Source organism: Silurus aristotelis (assembly GCF_946808225.1).
Source record: "Silurus aristotelis genome assembly, chromosome: 14".
Taxonomy (NCBI): domain Eukaryota; kingdom Metazoa; phylum Chordata; class Actinopteri; order Siluriformes; family Siluridae; genus Silurus; species Silurus aristotelis.
This window is the reverse complement of record NC_139587.1, coordinates 11,115,767-11,130,381: the sequence shown is the minus strand read 5'-3', so window position 1 is coordinate 11,130,381 and position 14,615 is coordinate 11,115,767. Positions and strand designations below refer to the sequence as shown.

General features: G+C 41.5%; 1 protein-coding gene across 2 annotated transcripts in view; it reads right to left on the bottom strand.

The window, feature by feature from the left end:
- The window catches only part of LOC310736677 (uncharacterized protein), a 39,353-nt gene extending 25,497 nt beyond the window's left edge, over window positions 1-13,856 (bottom strand). For both annotated transcript variants that reach the window (XM_083560433.1, XM_083560434.1), the window contains exons 1-2: window positions 13,423-13,856; window positions 265-349 (exon numbers count right to left, since the gene is read on the bottom strand). In XM_083560433.1, coding sequence (XP_083416559.1) covers window positions 265-349; window positions 13,423-13,704 — 367 coding nt within the window. In that variant the 5' untranslated portion in view covers window positions 13,705-13,856. The remainder of the gene's footprint in view (window positions 1-264; window positions 350-13,422) is intronic.
- Between the last annotated feature and the right edge of the window lie 759 nt (window positions 13,857-14,615).

Sequence of the window (14,615 nt, the reverse complement as noted above, 5' to 3'; positions counted from 1 at the left end):
ACTTCATTGATGACATATGCATAATAATTCATTTTAAACATGAGTTTGAATGTGACTAGTTAATTATAAACACAGTCACACTCATGCAACCAGGTCATTAAATGTTATTTGTATTACCCACCCAAAATGTTTTTGTTTTTCACTTGAAAAAACATGCTTAATCACATTAAAGGTGGAAAAATACCTGACATGATTTTATACATATTAAACTCTTCCAATTGTATCCATTTATATATATATATATACTGTATATTAAAGCCTTACCTTTAGTTGCTCTTTTTGTTCGCCAAAAACTGATTATGTTTTCTTCTGTTAGGTGGGTAAAAGTATGGTTTTGTGCTGGGATATCCTGTAATTAACAAATATACCCATTACTTCTGAATGAACCCTGCTAATATTGACACATAACACATTTTTCAGTAATATGCAAAATCAGACATCAACAGGGCGTTATATTAGGAAAAATAAATGTAAAGGCATTGTGATTGTAGTTTATTGCTGATTTATTTATTTATTTTTTTTTACTTACAATATAACATATTTTACACTAAGCAATTCAGAAAATATGGAAAAACATTTAAGACATTTGCCATCATCCCAGGAGTCATCAGCCCAAGTTCAGACCCCTTTTCTTTGCTCTAAAAAGAACATGGCAGCCTAGGTTAGGTTTGCAAAGTTGCATCTGGAAAAAACGCAAAACATCAAAAAAATGTCCTTTAGACAAATGAGACCAAACAACCCAATTTCATGTTTTTTCTATAGCGTTTTTCAAAATGTACATTGTCTCAAAGCAGCTTTACAGAACATGAATTATAGAAAGAAAATAAATCTCCCTTAGATAATTCATGTTCTGTAAAGCAGCTTTACAGAACATGAATTATAGAAAGAAAATAAATCTCCCTTAGATGGTGTGAGGAGAAAACTGAGAGGAACCAGACTCAATAGGGGAAACCATCCTCATTTGGGTAATATCAAGAGTGTGATTATAATGTGAGAATGCTCTTCCACCTTTAGTGGACTTTGCTATTGTAGCAACTACTAAAAGTCCAGAGTTTTTCAAAGAGTGTAATGGATTGTAACATGTTAGAAGACTGGATAGATACATGGGAGCTAAACCATTTAGGGCTTTGTAAGTAAGTAGCAATAGTTTGTAGTCAATTAGAAACTTAACAGGTAGCCAGTGTTGGGATGATAAGATTGGGGTTATATGGTTGTATTTTCTTGACCTTGTGAGAACTCTGGCTGCTGCATACTGAATTAACTGTAGCCTGTTTATTAATGATGCAGGACAACCACCTATTAATGCATTACAATAGTGCAATCTGGAGGTCATGAATGCATGGTCGAGCTTCTCTGCATCAGATATACAGTGGGTACGGAAAGTATTCAGACGCCCTTAAATTTTCACTCTTTGTTATATTGCAGCCATTTGCTTAAATCATTTAAGTTAATTTTTTTTCCTCATTAATGTACACATAGCACCCCATATTGACAGAAAAACACAGAATTGTTGACATTTTTGCAGATTTATTAAAAAAGAAAAACTGAAATATCACATGGTCCTAAGCAGTGTTGTGCTCGTTACTAAAAAATAGTAACTAGTTACAGTTACTCGTTACTTAATTAAAAAATTAACTCCGTTACTTTGTTGATTACTTTCACCAAAAAGTAACGCGTTACTGTTAAAAGTAAGTTTTTAGTAACTTTTTTAAAGAACGTTCTTTAATGTTCCCATTAATGCCCTTTTATGCGTTATGTTCTATACAAACACAAAACACAGTAATTTTTTAACTATTTTATTGAAGTCAGACCAACACAAACTAAATATATCACAAGGATTTCAGAAATAAATAACAAGCTGAATAATATATTCACAATCAAAAACTAAAGTGGCTTCTGCTGTTGTGTTGAGCTCTTAAAAATGTTCCTTTCACAGCTGAAGTATGAAAACAGAACACTGGGTTAGCTTCTAGCTTCTAGCTTCGTCGAGGCATGTAGATTCTGAAGGAGCTTCGGGAGATTGGAGTTGCTGTTTATCGCAGTAGATACGAGCTTCGAACCAGAAAGACACAGCTTAAAAAGTTTTTGTCTTTGAAATAATGAGCATATTTCCACTTTGAGAAACTCGTCTTGCTCTCGCCTCGACTCGCCATTACTGCCGCACAGACCTGAATAAACAGAGACATGCCCACAGTGCGTCTTCTTCGTGTTTACAGTGGTTCATCCACCAATCCTACAATGCGTCTTCTTCCTGTTTACAGTGGTTCATCCACCAATCCTACAATGCGTCTTCTTCCTGTTTACAGTGGTTTATCCACCAATCCTGCAATGCGACGCTGCTGTAAGCAGGTTAGACTGTAGTCTACACTTCAGCCAAAATTTATTAATTTAAAAAAGTAACGGATAACGCACCATACGGTAACGGTAACGAAGTTACTTTATTTTTAAAAGTAACGCGTTACAGTATTAGTTACTGTCAAAAGTAACGTGTTACTGCCCAACACTGGTCCTAAGTATTCAGACCCTTTGCTGTGTGTCAGGAATCCCCCTGCCACGCCCCCTTCGGGGGCTGTCTTCCCATGGGATTCCCTGACGCACCGCGCTCCTGTTCTCGTGCGTGCCCCGCCCGCATGCAGCTGCTCGCAAACGGGCTTCACGAAGAGCAGCTGAGACTCATCTCCGTTTCCCCTTACGCCACCCATATAAACCCCACGCTGACCTTCACGAACTGTCGGTTATTAGATGTACGTGTGTGTAGTTTCGTGTTGGTCTGTGCAGGTTCCTGGTGGCTCGCTGCACCTTCAGGTCCCTCCAGAGAGCTCCGCCCAGCTCCAGGTCCCTCCAGAGAGCTCCGCCCAGCTCCAGGTCCCTCCAGAGAGCTCCGCCCAGCTCCAGGTCCCTCCAGAGAGCTCCGCCAGCTCCAGGCTCCTCCCGAGAGCTCCGCCTCTCCGCTCCAGGCTCCTCCCGAGAGCTCCGCCTCTCCGCTCCAGGCTCCTCCCGAGAGCTCCGCCTCTCCGCTCCAGGTTCTTCAAGGGAGCTCCTCTCCGCCTCCAAACGACCCCGTGAGATCCGCTCCGCTCCAGTGTCCCAAGGAGTGCTACGCTCGGCCCCAATGTCCAGAGGAGAGCTCTGCTCTGCTCGTGGATCTCCAGGCGAGCCCCTCGCCGCTCGTGGATCTCCAGGCGAGCCCCTCGCCACTCCTCGGCCTCCATGGGAACTCAGCTCCGCCCCAAAACTCTCAGGAGAGATCTGTTAAGCCCAAGCACGTCCCCGTAAGCTCCTCTCCACCCAGGGGTTTCCCTGTGCACTCACACCGGCTCCAGGACTGCGAAAGGGAAGTCGAACCGCTGGCCCCGGGTTCCACGGAAGGCGACGGCTCGCCCCACAGTCCTACAGAAGGCGACGGCTCGCCGCACAGTCCTACAGAAGGCGACGTTTCGCTCCCTAGCTCCTCTCCGGGCGACGTCTCGCTCCCTAGCTCCTCTCCGGGCGACGTCTCGCTCCCTAGCTCCTCTCCGGGCGACGTCTCGCTCCCTAGCTCCTTTCCGGGCGACGTTTTGCTCTCGATCTCCTCCCACGGCGATTTCTCGCTCCCGAGCTCCTCCCACATAGCACTCCAGGGGTCCTCCAAGGGCGTCGCTCGGCCTCCTGACTCCGCCGAGTACGTCCTCCAACCTCCAGTCGGGGTCGTCAACACCATCCATTTCCGGTTCCCCACCGAGAAGGGCGCTCCGCCTCTGAAGACCACCGGGGTCTTCGTTCCGTCTCCGGCCTCCATCCAGGGGGTCCACCAGCCGGTAAGCCTCGTTGACTGCTCACCCCCGCCTCCGGCGGTCTGTCCCTTCCAGGTCCCCGTGGGTGAGAAGGCTCCGGTCCAGACCTCCGGCTAGGACATCGCCCAGCCTCAGGTCAGCACCAGGGACGTCACGCCCTTCCCGGTCGATGCGGTGGAAGGGGCCCCGTTCCAGGCCTCCACGGGGGCAGCCGATCCGTTCCGGGTTTCCGTGGTGGCCAGCCCGCTTCCTCAGACCACCACTGAGGACGTCTCGCAGCTACCAGCCTCCACTGAGGGCGTTGCTCCGCCTCCAGACTCCCCTGAGTGCAACGTGCAGCTCCTGGTCCCCGTAGGAGACGTCTCTCCGTCTCCAGTCGACGCCAGGGGTTTCGCTCCGTTTCTGGCCGCAGCGTTGGGATGTGTTCCGCTCCTAGGTCCAGCGGTGTCCATGGTCCCCTTCTGGCTCTTTTTGCAGGGGGTCGCTCCGCTTTAGGTCCTTCCCGGCTCTCCCCGGCTCCGTGGCGGTTCCTACCTGGTCCCTTTAGGCCCTAGACGATCAGGGGGGCCGTCCTCCGAGTGCCCCGGCCCTCCGGGCTTTCTGTGGGTTGGGGGAGTCCGGTGCCGCCCCGTCGGGGGGGGGGGGCATGTCTCAGGAATCCCCCTGCCACGCCCCCTTCAGGGGCTGTCTTCCCATGGGATACCCTGACACCCTGATGGATATTATTGTTTATCATTTGTATTTCGGACTTCCGTTTGCCGGTTTTATCCCGCGCTGCGGGTGTTTTGTTTTGGCTTTGCCTGTTTTGTTTAATAAAGACACCGGCTTCTATTTCTGCCTCCGCCTCCATCTACGCCGCGTGACACTGTGACACTCACATATTTACTTAGGTGCTATCCATTTCTTCTGATCATCATTGAGATGGTGCTACACCTTCATTTGAGTCCAGCTGTGTTTGATTATACTGATTGGACTTGATTAGGAAAGCCACACACCTGTCTATATGAGACCTTACAGATCACAATGCATGTCAGAGAAAATGAGAATCATGAGGTCAAAAGAACTGCCTGAAGAGCTCAGACACAGAATTGTGGCAAGGCACAGATTACAAAAAAATTTCTGCTGCACCTAAGGTTTCTAAGAGCACAGTGGCCTCCATAATCCTTAAATGGAAGACGTTTGGCACGAACAGAACCCTTCCTAAAGCTGGCCGTCTGGCCAAACTGAGCTATCGGGGAGAAGAGCCCTGGTGAGAGAGTTAAAGAAGAACCCAAAGATAACTGTGGCTGAGCTCCAGAGATGCAGTCGGGAGATGGGAGAAAGTTGTAGAAAGTCAACCATCACTGCAGCCCTCCACCAGTTGGGGCTTTATGGCAGAGTGGCCCGACGGAAGCCTCTCCTCAGTGCAAGACACATGTTAGCCTGCATGGAGTTTGGTAAAAAAAACACCTGAAGGACTCCAAGATGGTGAGAAATAAGATTCTCTGGTCTGATGAGACCAAGATAGAACTTTTCGGCCTTAATTTTAAACGGTATGTGTGGAGAAAACCAGGCACTGCTCATCACCTGTTCAATACACTCCCAACAGTGAAGCATGGTGGTGGCAGCGTCATGCTGTGGGGGTGTTTTTCAGCTGCAGGGAAAGGACGACTGGTTGCAATCGAGGGAAAGATAAATGCCGCCAAGTACAGGGATATCCTGGATGAAAACCTTCTCCAGCGTGCTCTTAGCCTCAGACTGGGCCAAAGGTTTACCTTCCAACAAGACAATGACCCTAAGCACACAGCTAAAATAACGAAGGAGTGGCTTTACAACAACTCCGTGACTGTTCTTAAATGGCCCAGACAGAGCCCTGACTTAAACCCAATTGAGCATCTCTGGAGAGACCTAAAATTGGCTGTCCACCAACGTTAACCATCCAACCTGACAGAACTGGAGAGGATTTGCAAGGCGGAATGGCAGAGGATCCCCAAATCCAGGTGTGAAAAACTTGTTGCATCTTTTCCAAAAAGACTCATGGCTGTATTAGATCAAAACGGTGCTTCTACTAAATACTCAGCAGTACAGTACCAGTGTGGTGGAGGTGAAGAGACTTTCTGATAGGGTGATGAATGTGAAGCTGCAAAATAAATAATTTTCTATTTCAGATTAATAAAGTTTTCTTTAAAAAAAAACTGGATGAAGATGCACACAGGTGGATTGTATTCTGTGCAGCAAATGCAACCTGAAAGAGATTGGAGATGTAAGTTGTTGGCAGAGTATAGTGTAGCTTGACAGCATTGGATGGCGGTCTGTAGGATGGCTTCAGAGGTAAAGAAGAAGAGGAGAGTGAGGACCAAAACAAGAATAAGATGATGGAAATGAAAAGAGGAAGGGAAGAGTTCAGACAGGGGGTAGGTAGTGGCAAAGAGGTACTGGATGATTGAGCAACTACTGCAGAATTGACAAGGGAGACAACTAGGAAGGTACTTGGTATGACAAAGAGAAAGAAAGACAATGAGACATGGTGGTGAAATGAGGATGTGCAGGAAAGCATAAGGAGAAAGAAGTTGGCGAAACTGAATTGGGTTTAGCATAGAGATGTAGACATAAGTACAAGTAGATGCTGCAAAAGTTGAAGAGGAATGTGGCAAGAGCTAAGGAAAAGGCAAATGAGGAGCTGTATGACAAATTGGACATTAAGAAAAACAAATTGACCGATTGCCCAGACAGAGGGACTGATTTGGGAAGAATGTGCTTCAAGTTAAGGCAAAAAAAGTGTGCAGATGGAAAGTTGAGCAGAGTGTGTTATGAACGTGGAGGGATTATTTTGAGAAGCTGATGAATTAAAATTCTCATTAAAAATGAGAGAGAAAAAGTTTGGATGATGGGGAGATGGTGAAGCAGGAAGGGTATTGGTATTAGTAAGGAGGAACTAAGAGCCGCTATTAAGAGAAAGAAGAGTGGAAAGTTGTTTGGCCCAGGTGACTTACCAGTAGAAGCCTAGCGATGTTTATTAGAGGTGGCAGTAGAGTTTGATTAAAAAAGATTGTTAAACAAGATTTTGGAAGGTGAGAGGATGCCTGAGGAATGGAGAAGTATGCTGGTACCAATTTTTAAGAATAATGGGAATGAGCAGACCTCCAGTAACTACAAAATAATAAAGTTGATAAGCCACATCATAAAATAATTGGAAAGAGTAGTGGAACAAGACTGAGAGGAGAGTTGACCATCTGTGAGCATCAGGTATGGTTTAATGCCAATGACGAGCACCCCGGACACAATACTTGCTTTGAGAATGTTGGTCAAGAAGTATAGAGAAGGTCAGAAGGAGTTGCATTTTGCGTTTTAAAGAAAGTGTATGACAGGGTGCTGAGAGAGGAGTTGTGGTATTGTATGAGGAAGTCAGGTTTAGCAGAGAAGTATGTGAGGGTGGTGCAGGACATGTATGAGGACAGTGTGACAGCAGTGAATAGTGTGCAGTAAAAATGACAGACTGGTTCAAGGTGGAGGTTGGATTGCATCAAGGATTGGCTCTGAGACCTTTCCTGTTTGCAGTGGTGATGGGCAGGTTGACAAACGAGGTCAGACAGGCATCTCCATGGACTATGATGTTTGCGGTTGATTTTGTGATGAGAGTAGGGAGCAGTTTAAGATGAGCCTGGAGAGGTGAAGGTATGCGCTGGGGAGAAGGGGAATGGAAGTATATGTGTGTAAATGAGAGAAAAGGCAGTAAAGTGGTGCAGGTGCAAAGAGTAAAGGTAGTAAAGGTGGAGGAGTTTAAATTCCCTGGGGTCAGCAGTGCAAAGTAATGGAAGTGTGTTAGAGAAGTGAAGAAAAGAGTGTAGTCAGGAAGGTGTGGGTGGAGAATAATGACAGGAGTGATTTGTAAGATGGTATCTGCAAGAGTGAAGAGGAAAGTTTATAAGACAATGGTGAGGCCTGCTATCTTGTATGGTATGGAGACAGTGGCACTGACAAAAAGACAGAAAGTGGAACAAAAAGGTCGAAGATGCTTCCATTTTCATTGGGTGACAAGGATGAACAATATTAAAAAAATTTGTTTATAAGCGGTACCTCACAGGTACCAGAAGCCTGGCCATAGCCTTCTTTGTATGTCGAAGTATTCTAGAGTCAAACGTGAGGCCATCTATCTGACAGCTATGCTTGGCAAAAATTGGGTCATCCAACAGGACCAATGTCCAAACATCTCCACTTTTGTCTCATCTGTGTTCAATGCTGCCTCCATTGTAGGTCGCCACAGCAGACCATCTGTCTCCATATCCTTCTGTCCTTTAAATCTGCCTCTTTCAAATCCAAAGTATATGAGCAAATCTATAGCAGAATGGCTGAAAAAGAATTTAGGTTTTGCAATGGCCAAATCCAGACCTCAACCCAACTGGTTATGCTATGGCAGGACCTTAAGAAAGCTGTGTGGGTCCTCAATAAACCTCAGTGAACTGAAGCAATGATGTAAAGAACAGTGAACCAAAATTACTCTACAACAGAGGTGTCCAATCTTTTCCAGAGAGGGTCGGTGTGGGTGCAAGTTTTTATTCCAACCAGTCAAGGGCCAACCCCCGCTATACAACAATGTGAAAGACTGATAAAGTCAAGTAGAAAATAATTACTTTAAGTGTTTGCTGCTTAAGATGGTTATACAAACTATTAAATTATTAGGTGTACACATTTAGGTTTTTTACACATGGATTCTCAATTTTGGCTAGATTTTTATTTTTATTTTTATTAAATAAATCTGAAGCATTAAGATTTGCCTTCAATCGAAGTAAGGGAGCCTAGCTCTAAAGCAACTTCTGAAAAGCAACCCCATACCATTACCCTTTTCTAGCACTATACTAGCTTTTATTGGCATTTAAAACAGAATAATGTTATTTTCTTTAATATGTCATTTCATTTTCAAATTACTTTTGTTTTGCATGTAAAAAATTTTTTTTTAAATGATTTGATAAAACAAGACAATACATTTTCTTGCAGTATAAGATCCACTTTGATAATTTGTCAAAGAAACATCAGTGTTTTTGCTTGTAAACTTCTTAGCCACCATTTGCAAATTCTAAATGTTTAGATATACGGCGGGTAAAATAAGTATTCCCTGTAAGATCACAGTAAGATCCCTGTCCGAGAAGTCCAAAAAATAATCAGGAGAGTTCGCCAAGAGCAAAGAACCACTCGGGCAGAACTTCAGGAAGACCTTGCATCAGCAGGTACTGTTGTTTTAAAGAAAACTTTAAGCAATGCACTGAACCGCCATGGCATCCATGCACGCTCACCACGCAAGACTCCATTGCTGAACAAAAAGCATGTTGAGGCTCGGTTAAAGTTTGCGAAAGAGCATTTGGAGAAGCCTGTGGATTATTGGGAGACTATAGTATGGTCAGATGAAAGCAAAATGTAACTTTTTGGCAGTCATTCTACACACCATGTTTGGAGAAGAAATGGCACTGCCCACCACCCCAAGAACACCATACCAACAGTTAAGTTTGGGGGTGGAAGCATCATGGTTTGGGGCTGCTTTTCAGCAAGGGGTACTGGCAGACTTCATATTATTGAAGGCAGGATGAATGGAGAAATGCACCGGGACATTCTGGATAAAAATTTGCTGCCATCTACCAGAAAGCTAAAAATGAAAAGAGGGTGGACATTTCTGCAAGACAATGATCCCAAGCACGAGGCCAAGGAAACAATAAAGTGGTTTCAAAGAAAGACAATCAAGTTGCTTGAATGGCCCAGTCTATCACCTGACCTAAATCCCATAGAAAATCTATGGAGAGAACTGAAGATCAAAGTTCATAAAAGAGGCCCAAGGAACCTTCAAGATTTAAAACCATTTGTGTGGAAAAATTGGGCCAGAATCACTCCTGAGCAATGCAGATGACTGGTCTCTCCATACAAGAGGCGTCTAGAAGCAGTAATCACCAACAAAGGCTTTTCTACAAAGTATTAAATAAAGTGTGTTCAATACTTATTCCCTGTGTCATTTCACTTTATTTATTATGACTCAACTTGTATACTTAAATGTTCTGTTTTCATTTTATGAATTTAATATTTGGCTTGATGGCTACATCTGGTGGAAATCTTGTGTCACTAGCCCACTTAGAAATCCCCTTAATGATAAAAATGCTGATGTATCAAATACTTATTTTCCCCACTGTAAGCATGATACAAAGAAGAAATCTTAAATTAATATTTCAGACACACAAGCACAAATGTAAAATTGTAAACCATCCAATAAGTAAATTCAGTCTCAGGATTTCTGGCATATTCAAATATGAATAAAATACCTGGTTTCCAAATAGGCCAGTATCAAGTTTATCAAATGGTAAAACCAAGTTGATCCCTGTGAATAATAAATAGGCACCTGTTTCCCATGGGTAAATTGAAAGTTTAATCTGCACTGCCGTGAGGTGCATTATTTCAATATACCACAAATATATGTTGCCTGATGTCAAATTAAATTATATGCATTTTCGTCACATATATAAAAATAGATATTCATTTCAGTCTGTGAGATACTGACTATTGTGAGACTGGAGGTTGGCTAAGGTCCCAGCAGACAGTAAAACACAGTAAATAGGCAGAGCACTGGCACATACAGTGACCCAAAGCAAGAAAATAGAACAACTTGTCTAGACTATGCAACCTGAGTATTAGCATCTGTGTATTGGATAAAAAAACAAGGTTGTATTTCACAATCTGCTTCAAGAAGAAACCCTGTGCATTTCAATAGGATGTACATGGATATCATGAGAAGGTGTGCATATTGTGGTCTAAGTTTACAATCAAGAGATGCCTTAATAAATGTAAATTCAGAGGGTTTAACCTCAAGATGCAAACCCTTATTTTGCCATCAAGTCAATTAGTCTCTATTAACTTTACACATCTAGTCTTTTTCAACATCTATTTTATCCTACTCTTCTTTGCAAAAATGTTCATGTTCCTTTAATTTATGAGGTGATCCTTGAGTATAGCTATTTGTCATTCCATAGGTTTTTCCATGGGATTCAGGTCTGAGCTCTGTCTGGTCCATTGTTGTTCCTCATTTGATGTTCTGTATTGGCTTTGTTCCAAATATATATTCCTGTAGTTCCTTTAGTGTTGCTGTTTGCCTCTTGGTAGCCTCCCTGATAAGTGGTCCTGGTCTATTTATCAACTTAGAAGGGTCATCCTGATCTTTGCAAAATCTTGATGATGAATTTGACAATGTTCCATTGCATAAGCAAATTCTGTTGTACCTACAAATCGTGCATAAAGATTATATTATTGTTGTGTTGCCTGTACAGCCTTAGACCTTTTCTGTAATTTTCTTTATATTGTGTGTTGTTGAAACTTTATTCTTTTCCATTCAATCATGCTTTCTATTGTTAGCAGTTTTGATGGGAATCACATAACAGCACTGATTTACACTGGGGTATACGGCCAGTGACATGGTTTATACCATTAAAAGCTTCTATAACCATGTTGTCATATGATCAGTAATATAATATCTACTTGTTTATCAAAGCTGTGGGGCAAAAGATAGAGCTTTACAAAACTGGCAGAAGGTGAATCGAGCTCAAATAAAGTCTGAGGATCAAAGCTGAAATAAAAACAATCCAGCATCATGCATGTTTTTTTTAGAAGGGTTGGGGAAACAACTTTGTTCTAAATTAAAAACAAACTCAAGCATCTTCAGTTTGCCAGGCACTACTGGAACTTCAAATTGTATTTGTTTCTATGGCCAGATGAAACCAAAATAGAGCTTTTTGGCAACAAACACCAGAGGTTGGTTTGGCACACCCAGAGAGGCAGCTACTGTTAATGGAAAAGTACTTTATGTCCAGATGTGTTTTTAAAATGTGTCATTTTAACTTTACCTGAACAGGATTTGTTTGAATTATTGTACTTTTTGTGATTGCAAATCACATATATTATTAAGTAAAAAAATGTACATAAAAAAGAAAATAATTGGGCCCTAAAAACTACTGCAATAAAGTCTCAAAAAAGTTGAAGACAGAAAGTCCAGACAGCATTACTGCAGACTGCAGACCCAACTTAAAGATAAACCCCATCAAATTCTGCTCAAGTTGAAATGGAAAGAAATGAAGTGAAGCCTTGGCCATATTTAATCAACCACTTTGGCTTCAAACGAAGGAAAGGCAACAGGTTTATTATGTAGTGTAAGCTGCATTTGCCCAGATAGCAAATTATCAGCTTTTAGAAACTTTACATCAAACATGAACAAGCATGTAGAGATCGGTTGTATGTAGTTATATGTAGCTGTAATGTTGCATTGGAAGTTAAAAAAATCTGCATAATTTAGTAAGAGGCTTTGCTTAATTTAGCCAAAAAACACATTGGTGCATGACACTGTTCCTGGCACAAGTAACCTGGTTGTAACTAGCTAATTTACATGTGAAAACTCATTTATTAAACAAAAGTATCTTGAATATCTTTTGTCTAAATATATATGGCCTAACGGTAAGTACGTCATCCAACAGCAAACTATATAGGAAAATGATGTTGACTACACTATAGGCATACCTTTTACTATTTTTCATAGTCATGTTTATAAGTATGGTCTTACAGAATCCATAATTTATGCAGAATATATGCCATCAATGGTTGTATTGTTTGTAAATTGTTTATTTTATAGAATGGGCTGCACTAAAATGGAACATTATACTTTCCTAATTATTTTTGCATTTAATTTATTTAAAATTTTGTGTAAAATTTATGTCAACATGTTTTATTTTGTTATTGCATTTTGTACTTTACAATAGAAGAAAGTGCTGGTATAAATGTAATCCTAATAATAATATTAGTAATATTTAGACTGTAATTTTATTTTACTATATTTTTATGGAATTTCACCAAAATAATAGTACCTTTATTTGAACGGTGTATTTAGTACCCTTTCCACCTTTGCTAATGCCTAGGTCTCAGGGGTGTATTTATTTTGTTTGCATTCTTTGATATTACTGTCATTTGACAGTATAGTATTCAACATATAGTAAACTGGTTGTCAAAAATTAAACACTAGTTACTAAGCTTACATTTTACCTCACCCTATTTTTCTTTTTTTTTTATCTCTTGGCAAACATTAAAGCCCAGCATCTTTTCTTTGATTGATTTTTGACAGCTATCCAAAAGAAGGTCGTGTGTCTTCCCAATAATGAGTTGCATGACACTTGCGAGAATGGAAGTCAATGGTAGTATTCACGAAAAGTAATTCGAGCAAAAATTTGAGTCAGGCTATAGGAGACGATTCATTAACACTAATGACACGCAAACAAAAGCTTCAAAACAGAAAAGTGACTGCACAACAGAAATATACAGAAGGGAATGTAAACGCACCTGAGTATACAAATGTCCAACTTTAAAATCCATCAAAATGAACTATTACTAGATACTGATACTATTAATAGAATGGTATTAATGGATCAACATAAATGTTATTATATAACACTTGTCGACAATCATGTGTGCCAATGATTCAAAGCAGAAACCTGAAGATATAAATGATTAGCAAAAAAAAAAAAAAAACATAAGGAAGAAAAGACAACCACACCAAAAGTAAAACAGGAAGCCGATAGATAAAATCTAGTGAAATATCTATTTGGTGAGGGCGGTGATATTAGTGTAGGTAATTCTAGACAAGAATTTGGCTTACATATAAACTGAATATTAGTTCTTTTGGATCCGCTCTTCTCTCCATATCTCCTGCAGCGACGCTAACCGGCTCGTCGTGTCTCGTGAGAAGTTCTCGTTTCCACTCGGATCGTAGGTCCAGAACGCACGAAAGCGTGACAACGTGCAGTGAGAGGGACACGAGGAAGAAGCCGAAGAAAATGTTGCAGTTTCTGCAACTCTTCTGGCAGACGCTTGATGAATGAAGATGGGTACACTCGTCCTTGATGCCGCAAAATTCATCCTCAAAACTTTCCAGTGCCATGGTCGCAGTTTAAATCTGCTCTTCTGTAAGAGTTGCAGGCTACAAAATGTGATGTGTATTGTATTGCGGTTTCTCTCCCCGTCCCCGCTATTTCTTAAGCGGATTTGACAGCACCACGATTTTCGTGTTCAACATTCGTAGCGTGTTTTGGATCCGCCTACTCTTCTCCGATGCACCAAGCCACACTGCCACATGAAGTAAATGTTTCCAGAATATCAGAAATTGTTAACTTTTATATATTTTTCAATAGACGTACTTTACTCAAATATGATTTATCCACCTTAACTAAATAAATAACCGTGTAATGGGTTTATTTATTCAAGCATCGATTCAAATAAATGACTTATGAGCGTATTCGATTTTTATGCACAGTGTGTATGATTTATGTCTTTCAAACATGTATGTATATGCGTCGAGATCACAAAAAGTAATCACGTAAAAAGTCGGATTTTATGCAGTGGTTGTCGAACTACTCAAAGCATGTACTTGAGTAAAAGTACACACACACACACACACACACACACTCTCTCTCATTTCTACTATACACAGTGGTACAGAGTACACAGTAAAAACGAGACAACGGAACCCTGGTGCTACTATAAACAACAACATAGAGATACAACACAACACAAGCTACGTAAAGTGCATCGAGTGCAACCTAGTGCAAACAGTGCAGACGAAAAACAGTGCAGACAGACAACACAAGACAAGACACAAAACCCAAGATAGCGCGGACCAGTAAACCTACTGTATACTCTGATTATACAGTACTGTGCGAGGAGAACTGTAAAAACTATAACTGGGAGTATATATAAACAGACACAATGCAGTGCAAAAAACAGCAGCAGTCAAGAGGTGCAAAAGATAGCATGTAAACAGGATAATATAATACAGGTGCAAAGGTGCTCTCT